Here is a 17,401-nt window from a genome sequence, read left to right as displayed (position 1 = left end):
CCTGCCACTGCCCAGCAGGCTGGCCTCCCCAGGAAGCCCAGAGTGCGCAGCACAAGTGCTCATTCCGTCCATGTGATGCCGGTGTGATGGCTCTGTGAGACCTGCTGTGACCCCCTGCCTGGCCAGCCCGCTGTCCCCAGACACAGACAAGCAGTGTGGCATAATGGTTAGAACAAGGGCACAGAGTCAGACAGGTCTAGCCTGGACCCCAGCTCTGCCACCCACAGGGCCAGCAGTGTGGACGCAGGCAGCATACGTGACCTCTCTGAGATTCATGCTCTCATTCATGCAAAACGGGAGCAAGACCTCCCCTGCTGAAGTGCTTGAGACACCCTTGGGTCCTCAGCACCCACCAGGTCCCAGATGATTCATTCCAGAAGCAATGGACCCCTTTCACCGGGACCAGGAGAGTTGGGGGTCGAGGGCAGGGCCATTGTGTTCTCTCCTTGTGGGCTGTGCAGCCTGCTTCCCCTGGGAACGGCTATTCTGAGAGGAAGGGGTGTGAGGGCCGCCCACACCCTCCACGGTCCCACCAACCTGCTCGCCAACTAGGGGAAACATCTCCCTGCCTCTGGAGAGGATTCACCCTGCCCCAGGCATTTCCTGCTCCTGACTCTGCCCACTAGTGCGCCCTAGTTCTATTCTCTGCGGAGACGACACGTGTAAGAGGCTTAGGCTCCTTCGTGCTGTGTGTCCCAAAGAAATCCACTTAGATATTCCGTGTTCCCTGATCCCCCACATAATAAGATTCCTTTATCTCTTGTTGTCATGGGAAGTATATATTAACTGATTAATATTAATGCATTGGCCGATTAATATTAATACCGAACCGGTTCATACTTCACAAGGCAGGGATGTCCATGAGCACTGCAGAGCCCAGACAGCTGTTGGGTTTTGGCAGATCCCGGGGGAGATGCTGACCCTCTCCGCCGCACCTCATTATGGACACCATGTCATTAGCGGTGTTTGTCAGAGCTGGCTTAGAAGTGTGTTTGGACTCTGAGTGTGGCAATTAAAATCCTTGCCATCCAAGACAGAATATTTTATCATTTAAATAGCGTTTTTACATTCTCCTAACATATTTTCCCAGTAACGTTGTTAAATTAGGTGATAAAAGGTTATTTCTTGCTTCTGAAGTTGAAATACGTTACCATTATTCCTTATCTAGCTGGAATTAGAAAAGTTTTGGTATTCTATGTTCTGAAGGTTTCATTATCAAAATTTGCCAGACTTTATAAAAAAAAAAACATTTTTTGGGGGGGAGGCCCTTGGTTTAATCAAAGATGGACAGAAGCTTTGTCTTCTGACGTATTGGAGATTGCTCTCAGCATTTGGTGGAAAGGGAAGTGCTGTCTTTTGAAGCGGCCAGGATGTACACTCAGGGCTCAAGGGGGGTCAGAGGGGGTGCCGGCTTACCTTTGACTTGGAGCTGTTACCTAAGCCACCTCCTGACCATCAAGGAAGCCAAAGATGGTCAGGGACTGAGCTTCCCGTCCATCTTGCCCACAGGGAAGCCACGACCAGAGGCTGCATCTTTGGCCAGTGGGGCTGGACTGGAGCCTGCCTGTGTCTGTATAGCCTCTTCATCCCTCCGTCACCCCTCCAGCTACCCACCTGTCCAGTCCTCACCCAGCATCCATCTCAAATCCCTTCCCTGATTGACATATACACACTACTATACATAAAATAGATAACTAATAAGGACCTACTGTACAGCACAGGGAACTCTACTCAGTACTCTGTAATGACCTATATGGAAAAGAATCTAAAAAAGAGTGAATATATGTATATGTGTAACTTTCACTTTGATATACAGCAGAAACTAACACAATATGATGAACCAGCTATACTCCAATAGAAAAAAATTTTTTTTGAAATCCCTTCCCTGGACCTCAACCCATCCATCCACTATCCACTTTCCATCCACACCCCCATCCACCAACCATCTACCCACCATCCATCACCACCCACATGCCATCCTCTTCCCTTCCCACCCCCTATCCCCTGTACTGTCAGTGTGCCACTCACGTGCCCTCTCCCAGCCACCACCTGTGCTGCATCTCGTCTGCTGTGGAAGACACCCTCTGTGCACCACGTAAGCCTCACCCCACCCTGATTTCCCCGCCCACACCTCCCAGTTAAATGTGCCATGAGCAACGGCTGGGGCCAATACCTCATCATGCATCACTTTCCCCCAGTGCCCAGCATCCCTGAGTCACCCCGTCCCATGACCTCCAGTGGGCACACTGTCTTTGGTGTGGCATTTAAGGCCATGGGGCTCCTCCGAGAACACATCTCTTTGCCTAGGAAGAGAGTGCCAGAAGAGCTGCTGTGTTCCCGTGGGATAGGAGACCTCCCCCCAGTACTTGACCCCAGTCCTGCCTCCTCCCATTGCCTTTCCCCCAGTTTGATGCCAGGGACAGGATTCATTTTACCAACAAAAAGGCTTGGACTCTCACAGACTTCCAGCCAGAATGGAGCGTCAGCTGGTCTGGTGGGAACTGTCCAGGTTGCTCTGTGGCAGCCCCTCAAGTGTTCGCCCTCCTTGCATGCCAACTCCAGCCTCTGCCCTGCCTCACAGGGACAGCCATTCCCAGTCATTGGGGGCATGGGTGACAGCGTCTCTGACAGAAGACTTCAGCGAAGGACGGGGGCTGGGGAAGCAGGGCTGTAGGTTTCTTCCTGAGCCCAGGCTGGGGTCCCATCTAAATCCTTGGCCAACCTTGAGGTTAACTTCAGTTCCTCTGAGCTCTGCTCTGCAGGGTGGTGTCTCGGGGGAAAGAGATCACTCTCGCTGACCATCTGAGTGAGAAATGCCAGCCCAGGGGCACCTGTCTGCAGCCCGATTGGTCCTCATTCTTCCCAGAAGCTCAGCCGTGCAGAGCCATTCAGCCTGGCCCATCCAGATCCTCTCCCCACCCAAGACAAGGCTGCAGACGGGCACATGGCCCCAGTGTGCTGCAGAAGCTGTCCAGTGCACAGAGGAACGGCATACATGGGTTCCTGGGCCCTGACATCAGCCGGCTTGTGCCCTCTGTCGGGGATGCAGCAGGGGAGACAGTGGTTGAAAGCTGGAAATGATATTCTCAGGATGTCCACCCCGCCGTGAGCCTCCTCCAGCGCCCAGAATAGTGCCTTCCTGCGGATCTCCAGCTCTTCTGAAACCCCTGCCATCTCCAACCACAAATTCGCACAAAAGCCTCAGGCATTCAAGCATCCCTCTGCCTGATGCCACGTGTGTCCTGGGCACTCCCTGCCCCATATGAGCTATTACACAGCAGCCCCTCGTTCTCTAATCACCTCCCTAACAAACAGAAAACACTCTAGTCGCCGTTGTAAACATCCCTGGTGTGATTTATTGCCATCATCACAGTATTTTGTTTGGAGCTGTAAACCTCCAGACATAAATCAAGTCATTAGAAGGAATGATGTTTAATCCTGCAGAAGAAGCCTCGGTGGGCTGAGCTGCTCTCACCCAGCCAGAGAACCATTCCTTCTAGAGAGGATGGCCCCAAAGACACCAACATGGGCAGCCCCTCATCTCCACCGCACACAGGCATAGAAGGACAAGGCACGAGCCAGGTTGCTTTTGTTTTGTGGGATGGTACATTCTCAACTGCAAAGAGGTGCCCCAAACGCATGCCCAGTAATCCAGACAGGAGTCTTCATTCCGAAGGAAATGCACATAGCCGGGAGGAGCTGCGTCTGTGCCTGTGATCCGTGCTCGTCATCCTGAGAGCAGCTGCCGGTTGGACTTCAAAGGAAGCAGAAAGACAGCTCAGAGTATCTTCAGCTTTCTGTCCACAGTGGCCCTCGCCACCCTGTGAGCAGCTGGGTGGACCGTGTTCTATCTGCAACGCAGGTGGGCCTAACTTCTAGAGATTTGCTGCCAACGTGCGGGCCATGAAGGGAACATCCGGTCACCTCAGAGAGTGCCTGCTAGGAACCCAGCAGCCCCCGTGCCCCAGCCAGGCATCTCCCTGTGAAGGGTGCCTCTCAGAGTTAAGGTGACATCCCCCAAATGCTGCTGGCCAGAGGGGCACTGGGGTCTCTGCTGCTCTGGCAAATTCTAAATACACGTGGCAATTGTGAAAATGCTGGGTGATATTTCCGGTGTGTAGTTCTACTTAATATTCTCGGGCTCAGAGCTAAGAGGGTATTGTTATGCAGTGTTACGTTGGCTCGTGTTTCAAGGATGTTGGAAGTTTGGGCTGGGTTGTGTCTAGACACAGTTTCCAGCTTCTATCTGCAGGCCTTACTCAAGTCTTGGGTCTCTGGTTCAAGATGAACAAACCCAGGGTGTTGTCTTCCCCCGCCGGCTCCTCCCTCCCCGTGGACCTCCCCCGGACAGCATTATGCGGGGCACCCCAGACACTTCCCTCATCCTCAGCCCTGACTCACCAAGGCCGCCAGCCCTCCCCACCGGCAGTTCTCCAGAATCTACCCTCCCGTTTCATCTCCCTGCCCTGCTTGAGTTCAGGCCCGGCATTGCTCATCTACATTAGGGTTTAAGAGTCCTGATCAGTTTTTCCTCTTCCTTTAGGCCTTCGGTTTCTGCAGGCCGTTACCTTTCGTGAGCTGGGGGCTGGGAACACAGGGCCTGTGGGTCTTTGCACGATTGCGTGATGTGGGTGTAGAGCCCAGCTCCAGCATGCCATGAGGGAGCAGTGGGAGGATAGGTTTTCTGCGCTCCCCAGCCCCCGGCCAGCCAGGTCCACTGCTGGCTGGACCCCAGGGTGATGAGCTGGGCAGACAGAAGGGAGAGTGAGTGGGTCTTAGCCAGATGTCCAGGGAAGGTGACGTCTCCACAGCCAGCCACTGCCAAGGCCAGGATTAATGCCTCACCTTTGGGAGGACCCGGCCAAATCCTCAGGCCGAAGACTTCCTGAGCTGCTGGTGGCCCGGTCCTTGGCTGGACCGACTCCACTTTCAAGGCCCTGCCTTGGGGTTAGGGTTAGCTGTGGACCACAGCTCTCCAGACCCGTGGCAGAGAACAGCTGGGTTGACTGCCAGGGCCCCCTGCCTCGCCCTTGCCATCTGTGAGTCACCAGGGGCTCAGTTCTGCTCAGGGGCACACAGGATGGTCCCTGAAATGCCACTGCCCCTCGGGGAGGCGGTGGGGGGGCGGTCCCAATGGTGCTGGAGGAGACACTGGAGAGAGGATGGGCCTGGGAGGTGCTGGAGTCGGGGCCAGGGGCCCCTCCGGGCACGATCAGTGGACAGTGTAACTGCCGATGCACGGCCATCTGGGGCGGCCCTCTAAGGATCAGCGCATCCATCCCTGAGCCCCTGGGCAGCCCTTTGCAGTCTCAGTTGCAGGAGCCCGACTCCCCCACTGGGAGCCTGGGATGCCTCCCTCACCGAGCGGCCCCTGCAGCAGGTGGGGGGCCCTTCAAGGAAGCATCAGCTACGACAGATTTACTGTTGTGGCTCTTCAGGGTATCGCAGGCAGCAGCTGTGACGGGTCTGACAGCCACAGGCCAGCTCAGTAATTGATGCTGCGGTCGGCACGTCACATCCTTAAGCCGGCTTGAGCCGGCCCGATCATTATCTTGTGGCCAGGCCGTCGCGGTAATGAGGCTGCCCCCGCCCGTGGCCTCTGATGGCCTGACTCGGCTCCAGAGAAGCAGAGTGTGTCACAGGCCTGGGCCAGTCGGTGTTGTCGGCCTTTTCCCTGCAAACAGGCAGCCCCTCAGTGGGGCCATCTCGGCCTCGGGCTCCAGCATGACTCGCTCGTTTTTATTTTCTGGCAACCCCCAGCAGGAACTCACCAATATTCAAGCCAAATTAGGCCCCTTCCTGCAGAGCTGGCTGGAGAGCAGTCACCAGGGGCCCCTGACAGCCAAACAGGAAGAACGTTACATCCATCCCATTCAAGCTGGTCACAGTGACTCGGAGCCGGAGCCGTGGCTCCCCGGGGGCTGTGGACAAGGGCAGGACTCAGGCCAGGCCCACTGCCTGTGCTTCAGGTAACTGGCTGCGTCTGCCCTGCTTTCTGTCCTCTGGAAAGTGCTGGTCCCACACCGTCACCGACCCCAGAGAGCCACAGGCCACGGAATGTGCCCCAGCTCATACACCTGCCCCCATCGTCCCTCCTTCAGCCGCCCTCTGGACATCTGCACTTGGGAGACCCATAGGCGTCTCAGACTCAGTGAGGATCTGCCCCCCTTCGCAGGAAGTGCCACCAGCACACCCCTACTGCGGAAGCCAGAAGCCAGGGTCCCTTACTCTGCTCCCAGTCAGCCCCCAGGTCCTGCTGATCCGGGGGCCCACTGGTACCAGTTACATCAGCAGCTTGGAATCTGCCACGGTAGGAGTATTTACACGCCGGAAATCAGCAAACACTACAAGTTAGGCTCCTCCCCCACCCCGCCACCCAGGGAGCCAGTTGGTAAACATTTACCAGCACACCTCCTACTGCTGACTGTTCCTCCTGAAATACTCTTTGCGCGTTTCCCCACTTTCTACCATCATCACCTGGGGCCAGGCCTCAGACATGTCCTGCCCGGACGACGGTAACATGCACGGACCGGCCTTTCCGCTCTGTCTTCAGCTCTTCATCTCAGAATCACTCAAATTCAAAATAACTCACAGCTTAAAGCCCTTCTAGGCTCCCCTTGGGGCCTTAGGAGAGAAGTTAAGGATCTGCTACCTTTGCCGGGACCAGACGGCCCCTTTCTCGCTGGGCCTCCCTGCAGCCACCGTGGTCCTGCCATTTCTGGGCACGCTTCAGTCTCTGCCTCTCTGCATCCCATGAGCCCTGCTGTCATGGTCAAGGCCATCGACCACTGCCAGGAATGCCCTCATCACCTTCAGGTGTCAATTGACTGTCACTACCTAAGGGAGACCTCACCTGATGCCCCGGACTTGCTGGTGTCCCCCACCACTTGCTGCCTGCCACGTCCTCCGTGACTGCCATCACACGTGGAACCACTGTTCAGCGGCTCACCTCCTGTGAACGCCATGAGGGCAGGGCCACGACTGTCCCGTTCACGGCCAAGATGCCGTCACTGGCGCCTAAGACACTGCCGGGCACACACAGTGCTCGGTCAGCGTGGAATGAATGGACAGACCGTGGAGGCCTGCACGACTGTTCTGCCACCAGCTCCCACGCTGCAGGTGCCGCCGGGGGCACCGTGACTTTGCTGGCGAGCGTCACGGGCTTGCTTCTATCTCACCTGCAGCAGCATTCACTAGCTCCCGCTTCTCCTGGAAAGGCCTGTGTGTGTTGAAGGAATACATAAAGGGAAGGAAAGGCATGGCTTGCTCTAAAGCACGTGCCATGTGCTCTCAGAAACCGTACACGGACGTGAACGCAGCCTCCCCGCCCAGCGCAGGCCGCAGCACACAGCAGGAGGCACGCGTGTGTGTGGCACAGAGGTGTGGTGTGATGCATCCCCTTGGCACACGTGGTGTAGCAGCACGACGTACCAGGTCCTGTTCCATGCAACGTGCATATGTGGGCGCAGAGCGGTGCATGGCACGTGTGCTGGGGCCACACGCACCCCCTGAACGTGGTGGAGTCACCCCCAGGCTCTGACACAGGAGAGCCTCGAGGTGGGAGCTGGGGACCCCTCCCCTGTGGACAGGCGGGCACACGGAGGATGCTCAGAGACACCCCCCACCCAACCAAGTGATGGGCAGATGGGTAGGGGTGGAACGGCAGGACAGCTGTTGGCTTTGCAGACCCTCTAACTGGCTGGCTGGTTGACTGACGGGCAGCTCCAGTGCCCCACTCTGACAGCTCCAAGGGGATTCACAGCCAAGGCTGAGCGGACAAGGAGTTACCCGGTTGAAATGCGGATCCTAATCTCAGAGGCGAGGGAATGGAATCGCTTAACCAAAACAAGTAGCGGTCCGAGCTGTCAGGTGCCCATCAGCCCAAGACGGGAAGATTCCCGCTTCCCTCCCCGGCAGACAGGTCCCAGAGGTCCTGCGATCGTGCGGGAGCTGGGCTCAGGGAAACGCAGCCGGGGCGAAGGTATCCATTTGATGGGAATACCAGGGGCCGGTGGCTTCTATCCTGTGTGCGCTCTCTATGCCCACCACTGTGCATCGTTTCATTTACACATTTGTGGAACTGGGAGATGGGTATTTTTATCCCATCTTCCTGGTGAGGAGACTAAAGTTTAGTGAGGTTAAGGTCACACAGCCGTGTTCTCATTTTCTCTTTTCCTTCTTTTTAAATATGCTGACCCCTTGTTAAAAGCTATGACTCAGTGGAGTCTCTAGGTTAAGGGAGAGGAAGCCCTTGCTCTGGTCTGGGGCCGAAGGTGACCCCACTGTGAGTTTGGTTGTCTCAGGGCAACTTGAAGAAGTTCTCCCCACTCCCCAGAGGCTGAGGCAAGAGGACAGAGCCCTGCAGGGCCACCTACTGTCCCGCCCAGGAGCATGTGTGGCCTGACCCCCACCTTTCCCCAAGGTCCACACTGACTACAGAGCCACCTTTTGGTTCCAGGAGCAGCCAGCACCTTCGTCTGGGGCCCCCAGCTGCCTGGAGCCCCATTTGCCTGCCCTGGGCCCTGGGGGCAGCAGAGGTGGCATGGCTGTGAGCTGAGTCCCTAATAGAGAATTTAATGAGTTGAATTTTCCAGTGAACACAAGTGAGAATTTAAGGCCCTTTGGTGAGGCCTCTTCCATCTGAGTTCTGTGCCTTGAGTCCAGGCTGCCCTCTAATTGCTGAGTTTTGCATCAAATCTGCATAAATTAACAATCTGCCCAGATGAAAGGAGCAGCTCACAAAGAGGCAGACAGAGGCCGAGGGGGCGGTCGGGAGGGCTTGCCCCTCAAAAGGGCAGAGCCTGAGCTGGTGGGAGAAGAGCCGAAGGAGATACAGCCACTGCGAGGACCCAGGAGCAGGCCCTGGCCAGGTGCCCCCCCAGGTGGCAATGGGAGGGAGCCAGCTGGGTGTGTCTTAGTTCCGACCACACAGACCCCACACAGCCGGGGTGGGCTGGACAAACCCTCGGCTGGCGCAGCTCCTGTCTGCATCTGGCTACTCGGCTGGCACCTGCCACCCAGACACCCAGACGCTTCTCAGGCTACCAGGCCGAGCCGGAGAAGCTCAGCCGGGGGTTGGTGGACTCCAGCCAGAACCCTAGGCTGCAGAGAGAAGCCCGACACCCATCCCCCCTCCAGGGCCAGCTCTCAGTCCAGGCAGCCTTCGCTTTTTCACAAGCGTTTACTGAGCTCCTGCTGTGTGCCAGGCCTTGTGCCAGACTCTGTCTGACACAGTTTCTGCCCCAAGAACACGGAGAACTAACGCAATCCTTCATTACTGATTGGACCACCCAACCCAGCAAGGGAAGTGTTTTCTCACCTCCTCCAGGTTATCCCTGCCCGGTGCTCTGAAAGCCCTCTGAAGTCGCTTCCCCCCTGTTAGGAATTGAATTGTGCCCCCCCCACCCCCGCCAAATAGGTTGAAGTCTCAGCCTCTAGTACCTGTGAATGTGACCATATTATAGGCTCTTTGCAGATGTCATCAAGATGAGGTCATTAGGGTGGGCCCTAATTCAAAACGACCAGAGGAGAAGGGACAGGCACATAAGACAGCCGTGTGAGGACAGAGGCCGAGGTTGGATCTAAACTGCCACAGCCAAGGAGCGTCTGGGGCAGCCAGAAGCTAGACGAGGCAAGGAAGGATCCTCCCTCCCCTTGAGGCTCCAGAGGGAGCAGGGCCCTGCTGACGCCTTCATTTCAGACATCTGGCCTCCAGAACTGTGAGAGGATACATTTTTGTTATTTTTACACCAGCCCGTTTTGTGGTACTCTGTTACAGCAGCCCTAGGAAACTTCTACACCCTCTGTGAGGGTTAAGTTTATATGTCAGCTTGGCTAGGCTGTGGTGCCCAGATGTTTGGTCAAACACCAGTCTAGATGTTACTGTGAAGGTATTTTTTAGATGTGATTACCTTTATTTTTTTATTTTTTGATGTGGATCCTTTTTAAAAGGCTTTATTGAACTTTTGTTACAATATTGCTTCTGTTTTATGTTTTTGGTTTCTTGGCCCCGAGGCGTGTGGGATCTTAGCTCCCCGACCAGGGATCGAACCCGCACCGCCCCCTGCGTCGGAAGGTGAAGTCTTTAACCACTGGACCGCCAGGGAAGTCCCTAGATATGATTACCTTTGAATCAATAGACTTTGAATAAAGAGATTACCCTCCATAATGTGGGTGGGCCTCATCCAATCAGTTAAGGCCTTAGGAGAAAAGAAGGAAAGAATTCTGCCTCCAGACAGCCCTCAGACCCGAGCTGCACCGTCAGTTCTTCCCTGGGTCTCTAGGCCGTGGCCTGCCCTGCAGCTTTCACCCATCCTCCACAACTGCAAGAGTCACTCGCTTAAACTAAACCCTCCTCCACATACATATATCCTGTTGGTGGTTTCTCTGGGGGACCCTCATTCAGAAACCTTTCAGACTCCCTGCAGAGTGTAGCCTCGCAGCTCCCCCAGGGTCTCTCCCCTGACCCGAGCAACCAGCACATGCTCCGTGGCTGCCGTTTCTCCTGCCAGCATCCCAGTCTCACACCTTGTAGCTCATCACCGCTTGCGTGAGGTTCTGCACACTGGCCAGCCAGGCAGGGCTGCCCCAGGGCGTGAAGGCCTTTCTCCCAGTACACGTGGTAGGTACAGGATCAACTTCTTTCTAATTGGGATATGGAAACAGCAGAGCAGGGCAACGGTGTTCATCTCACCAGATGCAGCTGCCAGGGAATCTGGGGTGGGACCGATGCTTGGATGCAGGATCTCGCACGTGGGGCACCCAGGGTGCAGTGGGGGACTTGCCTTTGGTGTCTCTCCTGGCTCCGCCCAGCCTGAAACCCCTGGAGTCTCCTGGCCTGATGGGCAGCATAAGTGGACATGTGGGTGGACAGCACAGATGGGTGCGGGGACGTCCATCATGCAGACTCAGCCGCCGGAAGAGCCAGGCTGTGGAACAGGAACCAGGGAAACCCAGCTCAGTGCAGGAAACTCTGGGGAATCCAAGGACCACGAGTCTGAAACTCCGGACAGGGCAGGGACTTTGCACTTGCACCCATAGCCTGGGGCCCCTCCTGGCCCCTCCAGTTCTCTCCCATCTCTGTCCCTGTTTGTGGGCCTGACTCCTCCAGGACAGCCATGCCTTCCCCAAGGCTGCAGCGTTTAGAGCGGCAGGACCCTCTCCCCACTGCCCATCAGGGCCTAGGGCTGGAATTTGAGCAGCTAGAACAGCAGTCACTCTCCTCAAATGACCAACCTGGGGCCAGGGGGTCAAGGGCTCAGGAGGCAGCCCTTTCTAGGCACTTGAGTCCTATTTTGACCCACGTCAGTGTCGCCTGTCTACACAGCCAGACCGAAAGGCTGGTCCCCGGCCCCCACCCCCAGTGGGTCCTGGGCATCCAGGATTGGGACTTCTGAACTGAACACAGCAGGTCTCCCTCCTGTGATTCAGAGAGGAGTGGTGGGCTAGGGACTGTCCTCCCCAACAGCCCACATGCCAGTGACCCACCCCCCCAGCTCTACTGCAGACCCAGAGCTAATTGCGTGGGTGCACTCAGACTCACTCAGTCTCTGCACCCCCTTGGCAGGCAGCCAGGAAGCTTCTTCAGCCAGACGCTCCGAAGAAAACCTCCAGCCAATGAAGGGCTCACAGTGTGGAGGGCACTTGGCAGCCCCAATAGCTCACACCTTGGTTACTCCCACCGATGCTCACTGCCATCATACTGCATGGGTTTCAACCACTCTGCCAATCTCCTCCATCCAGAAAGAGAAAGTTTCTTTCTTTCCGTACAGGGGGATGGGGCTCCCTTACAGGTTATTAATGTTACGCTGAAGGGAGAGGACAGGTGACTCAGACTCTGAAAGCAGAGGGTGTACACGACTGGCGTCGGGGGTTCCTGTCGCAGGGTAGGCGTGAGGGAGACAGGTGAGGTGAGACGCAGCATGGTGATACTGGATGGAAGAGAAGGCTGGGGGGCATGGCTTTTATCTACCTCTTAGACTTATTTGGGGGCTGGCATGTGGTGTTATGTTGAGGCCAAGTCCCCCATGGCACGGGTTCCGGGGGCTCCCGGTGACAATACCTTCCTGGTGGTGCAGCGGAGGCAGGCCCTTCCCGGGCTGCGCCCTGGAGCTGTCCAGGGTCCTGAGTGCAGCTCCTTAGGGAATGCGCAGGCCCTAGGCTCTAGATGCCCAAGGCTCCTCCTGGCCGTCACCTGCTCAGAGCTGGGGGTGGTCTTTTGCTTCAGCCTTTATCTGAACAGTGTGTGAAAGAGCAGCTTCCTCCAAGAAAAAAGTAGGGACACCGGGACCCTGGCCAGCGGGGCCATTTCCGGCCATTTCTGTTACATTTCCTTCCTTAAGTTTCTTTATTCCAAAGTGGCCATGTGGGATAGGCTCACGGTCTGCAAACGAGCTGCCATAAGTTTAAGGGTCACGAACATGCAGCTTGTGGCCAACTCAGGCTCCACATAAGATCTGTTGTTGGGTTTTCCACAAGATAATTGTTTTTTTCAAAGGGGACAGTTGCAACCAGGTTGGCTTTGTCGGACAAAAGTGGCCAATAGCTCAGGAGACTCACCCAGCCCTGGGCTCTGTCCAGCAAGGACTTTCTCTCCAGGCTGTGCTCAGAGCTCTGGCCTGGCCTGCCTTGGAAACCCTTCGGGCTCAGAGCCCTCCTGTCCGGTCTGCACAGATGAAAATGGGTCAGACCTCACAGCCCACCACCCTCCAGGCTGTGGGGATAGAGCTGATGGGAGGTCGCAGCCGTAGGGGCTGTGACTCTGTAAGCACATCCTCAGCTGACTTCACCTGATGGCAAGATGCCTTTTATAAGTGGCTCCTCCACCCCGTTCTCGGCCGAATCTGGCACGACTCATTTGCTCCAGAAAAGGAATATAAATAAGCACCATCGCACCTTGACAAGTTGACAGGATTGACAAGCAGAGTAAATTCCTGTGTCTGAGGCTCTGAAGAGGAAAGGTGATTTAGCAGAGCCAGCTGCCATCAGAAAATAATTAAGGAAACCCGGCAGCATGAAGGAAAACTGAGTGTGCAGAGGGTCCCTTCTGGTGAAGGGATCTGTGATCATTGGCTGCAAGAGGGAACTTGCACGTATCAGAGGGAAATGAGCCCAGGAAGCTCATGCTGGGGACTGCCACCTGAAGAGATGTGGAAGGACGCAGGGACGGGGGGGCGGCAGAGGGAAGGAGGCTCTGGGCTGAGAGGAGGACCCTTTGAGGGGCTTAATTCTAAGAGGCTCCTGCCTCAAGGTCAGGCACCCGCTGCTGACACCCCACCCCCTGAGGGGTGCAGCCAGTTCTACATGGAGTTTCCCCCTCTCCATGGAAGAGTCTGGAAGGCCTGTTTCAGGGCTCAGCCACATGCACACACACATAATGAACATAAGCTGGGGGATGCCCAGGAAGGTGTGGACACTCTGCCCTTTGCCCAGGGAAGGGTCATCCTCTGGGAAAAGAGGTCAAAGTATAGTACTGCCGAGAAGAAAGATGCAACATAAGTTGTGCCTTCACCTCCACCTCTCTTGGGACTCGGAAAAGGTCCAGCCAGCCTCAGGGAATTTAGGTTTTCCAGCCCGGGGGTGGCCTCACGTTCCCCCACTCTCACTTGCACATGAATGAAGGAGAATTGTGGGCACACCCTCAGACTGACCAGTATAAGGCCAGGGGCATAGCAGTGGCTGAACCTGTAAAACTGGATCTCACAAGGAATCAGCGGAGTCCCTGGGTCAGGGACAGAGGACCCGATGTCCCCTCGTCAGCTGGGCTCCAGCCACTGGACCTCTGCCGTGTACACAGAGACAGCAGGGGAAGTGCCTTCAGAACAATCCCCACCCCAGCAGCAGGCAGAACTCAGTCAGGCGTCCCACTGTGCCAGCTGGAAGTTGGAGCTTTCCGCTTGTTTAAAGGATGCCCAGTTCTGACTGTGACTGTGGCTTTTGGCAAAGCCTCAGAGCAGAAATGTCCACTCGCCTGGCACAGGGGCAGGAAGAACCCCGATGCCTCAGAGGCCAGGCTGGGATGGGGAAGGAAGCCAAGACTCCCAAATAGGCTCCCCCAAAGGAAATCCTTCGTTCTCCTAGGACCTCCCCTGAAAAGGACCAAACTGGGACCAAACAGACCAAAGAAAAACCCTCTCCTCTGGTCAAAGATTCGACTCCCCAGAGCTTATCCTGAGTGATAAGCGCAGGCAAAGCACCTCCTTGGTGGGCAGCACGAAGTCTGGAGTGTGGCCAGTGATGCGCTGATCTCTCTGCATTCTGCCCCTAGTCGCCAATAAAGGCTCACCAGGCAATCAGTCACCGTGTGGGCCTCTCTTCAGCCCTTTGGAGAAAACCAGGGTGAGCAGGATGAAGCCAGCTCAGCCAGGGACCCCAAGACCAGCTGAGATGGCCAAAACCGCAAAGCAGATGCCGAGGTGAAGGAACTTTCTGGAGCCAGTGGGGAGGCCCAAGTCGGAGGGGAAAGAGTGTGTTCCACTCCCAGGCCTGTGTGCCAAGGTATGGGTACGAGTGTGTCATCTTCAGGCACAGAAAGGCTAGAGCTAGGACAGGGTATAAAGAGAAGATGGACAGATCTTCCCAGAGGGCCCTTCCCCACGACTTAATGAAAGTGTGAGGTGGGGGCAGGCTGTAAGGTTCCTGGGTGCTCCACTGGGCAGGTATGCGGGCACCCTTGGGCAGGGCGCCTCTGGACCCTCGTGATGGTCACATCAGGAGGTGGGACACCCAGCAGTGAGCATCAGCTGGGAGCCAGTGGGACCAAGTCTCTGCTGCCCGCTCTCTGCATGGGTATGAGAGTGGAGGGGCACTTGTACCGTGCCATGCCTCTCCTCCCATCCCGCCGAGCTGCCTTTTCCAGCCCGGGCACCCACAGTCAGGAGCCTGTAAGCAGGTGGTCCCTGTGGACCACGCGATACTTCCACTGCTAACACTATCCTCTCTGTTTTCTTTTCAGGAATAAAGTTCAACATCAAGCCACAGGAGCCCCACAGCGTGAGTTCTGAGAGTCTGATGAATCTCATGGGCAACCTGGGGGAAGTTGGGGAGGGCAGAGGAGAAAAACTCAGAGCTCACAGTAAACCCATTCTTGGAAAGAAAAATGTGTCCTGTCTTTCCCAGGAGCCTTGGGAACAAAGCCTGGGACCTTGGCCCCATGAATTTCCCTTTCCCTTTGGATGGCGGCCTTGGCCTGTGCTGATAGAAGCATTACCTCTGAGCCTGGCTCCCCCGGGCCACCAGCTCCCCCTGCCCCTCGTCACCAGGAGGCTATTCCTGGAAGACCTACGCCATCTTGTGGCCTAAATGACACTTGCACCTCACACCACGGCCTCTTGAGGGGAGAGGGGATTGTGGGGGCTGTTATGGGGGCTCAGACCAAAGGGGTCGCGTCCTGCAGGGCCAGCCTGTCCCCCTCTCCCTCACCTGGGAAAAAACGCAGTCTACAGAGGGGTCAGGGACCCCGGCCGTGGCGAGGGCCTGACCTGTGTGACCCCCAGTGCCCAGCTGACCTGTCCACCCTGCTAACCAGTTCTCTTCTTGCCCCAGGACCTCCCATCAGGCAGTTCCCAGGATGGTGACTTTAAGGCACCCACAGAGAGTGTCACCCGAGACTTGTCCAGCCGGGGCCCGAGGGGCCTGAACCTACAGGTGTCCCAGCAGTCTCAAGCCCACCTAAACGCGGGGGCCCGTCTGCGACCCCGGCAGCGCCGCCGGCGACTGCTTATCAAGAAAATGCCAACTGCGGCGGCCATCCCGGCCAACAGCTCGGCTGGTACGTTCGTCCGGCCAGCACCCCGGGCTCTGGACGGCCGTTGGGTCAGCCTGCACCAGAGCCAGCAGGAGCGCAAGCGGGTGATGCGGGATGCGTGCGCCAAGTACAGGGCGAGCAGCAGCCGCAGGGCGGTCACGCCCCGCCACGTGTCCCGCATCTTCGTGGAGGACCGCCACCGCGTGCTGTACTGCGAGGTGCCCAAGGCCGGCTGCTCCAACTGGAAGCGGGTACTCATGGTGCTGGCCGGGCTGGCCTCGTCCACCGCCGACATCCAGCACAACACCGTCCACTACGGCAGCGCCCTCAAGCGGCTGGACACCTTCGACCGCCAGGGCATCCTTCACCGCCTCAGCACCTACACCAAGATGCTCTTCGTCCGCGAGCCCTTCGAGAGGCTGGTCTCTGCCTTCCGCGACAAGTTTGAGCACCCCAATAGCTACTATCACCCCGTCTTCGGCAAGGCCATCCTGGCCCGATACCGGGCCAACGCCTCTCGGGAGGCCCTGCGGACGGGCTCTGGCGTGCGGTTCCCCGAGTTCATCCAGTACCTACTGGACGTGCACCGGCCCGTGGGTATGGACATCCACTGGGACCACGTCAGCCGGCTGTGCAGCCCCTGCCTCATCGACTATGACTTTGTGGGCAAGTTTGAGAGCATGGAGGACGACGCCGACTTCTTCCTGAGCCTCATCCACGCGCCGCGGAACCTGACCTTCCCGCGGTTCAAGGACCGGCACTCGCAGGAGGCGCGGACCACCGCACAGATCGCCCACCAGTACTTCGCCCAGCTCTCGACCCCGCAGCGGCAGCGCACCTACGACTTCTACTATATGGACTACCTGATGTTCAACTACTCCAAGCCCTTCGCAGACCTGTACTGAGGGGCGGGGCCAACCGGCCGTGGGCGGCCCGGCCCCACCCACTCACCTGTCCGCAGGGGCATCCCACGCTCTGTGGGTTCTCACCTGGGAGCTGAGCTGTACCCAGAGCAACAGGGCTCTGAGGAGCCGTGCCTGCTGGGTGGTGCAGGCCCTTCAGGGGGGCACAGAGGCCCAGGCCTTGGATGGGGACCCTGGCCTCTGTCCCATACCCACTTCCATACTCCTCAAATAAGGAAGATGCTGGGGGGTGAGCTGGACACCCCAGGAGTCCCAGCTGCCCATACCCAGCTCTACCGTCAGGATGACCAGGGAAGTCTGAGGCCCAGAGGATGAAGGCCCCGGCTGTAAGGGATTTCCCGCATCCCTTAGCCATTGCCTTGTACCAAACCACAGGGTTTGCAGCTTTTCTAAGACCCAGGGGAGAGGTTCCCTTGGAATGAGGGTCCAATAAAGCACATGGCTTCCAGAGCAGCCGTGTCCACACTCTGTGCGTTGGTGTGGAAACACAGGGGCCCTTCCCCGTGCTTTCTGGGGCTCCTTCTCTCTCCTGAGGACAGCCTGAGCCCCGCGCCTGCAGACCCCACCCAGGCAAGCCCAGGGCACAAGCAGAAGGAGCAGAGCACCCAGCAGCTCACTTTCAGGATGCCAGCAGCATCTCGCCTCAGACTCCCGAGGCCAGGTCTCCATCAGTAGGGTCCTCCCGTCTTGGTACCGGCACATTCATCCCCAAAGAAGATAGACCTGTCCCCGT

At 57.1% G+C, this 17,401-nt stretch overlaps 1 protein-coding gene across 1 annotated transcript in view; it reads left to right on the top strand.

Moving 5' to 3' along the window:
- Nucleotides 1-16,650, top strand: part of CHST8 (carbohydrate sulfotransferase 8) — an 82,396-nt gene extending 65,746 nt beyond the window's left edge. The window contains exons 8-9 of the mRNA XM_032614805.1: nt 14,954-14,991; nt 15,544-16,650. Of these exons, the coding sequence (XP_032470696.1) occupies nt 14,954-14,991; nt 15,544-16,650 (1,145 nt within the window). The remainder of the gene's footprint in view (nt 1-14,953; nt 14,992-15,543) is intronic.
- Nucleotides 16,651-17,401: the final 751 nt, after the last annotated feature.

The sequence above is a fragment of the Phocoena sinus genome, chromosome 19 (genome assembly GCF_008692025.1).
Source record: "Phocoena sinus isolate mPhoSin1 chromosome 19, mPhoSin1.pri, whole genome shotgun sequence".
Classification (NCBI taxonomy): domain Eukaryota; kingdom Metazoa; phylum Chordata; class Mammalia; order Artiodactyla; family Phocoenidae; genus Phocoena; species Phocoena sinus.
The sequence above is the reverse complement of the archived record's forward strand: the minus strand, read 5'-3'. Positions and strand labels throughout refer to the sequence as shown.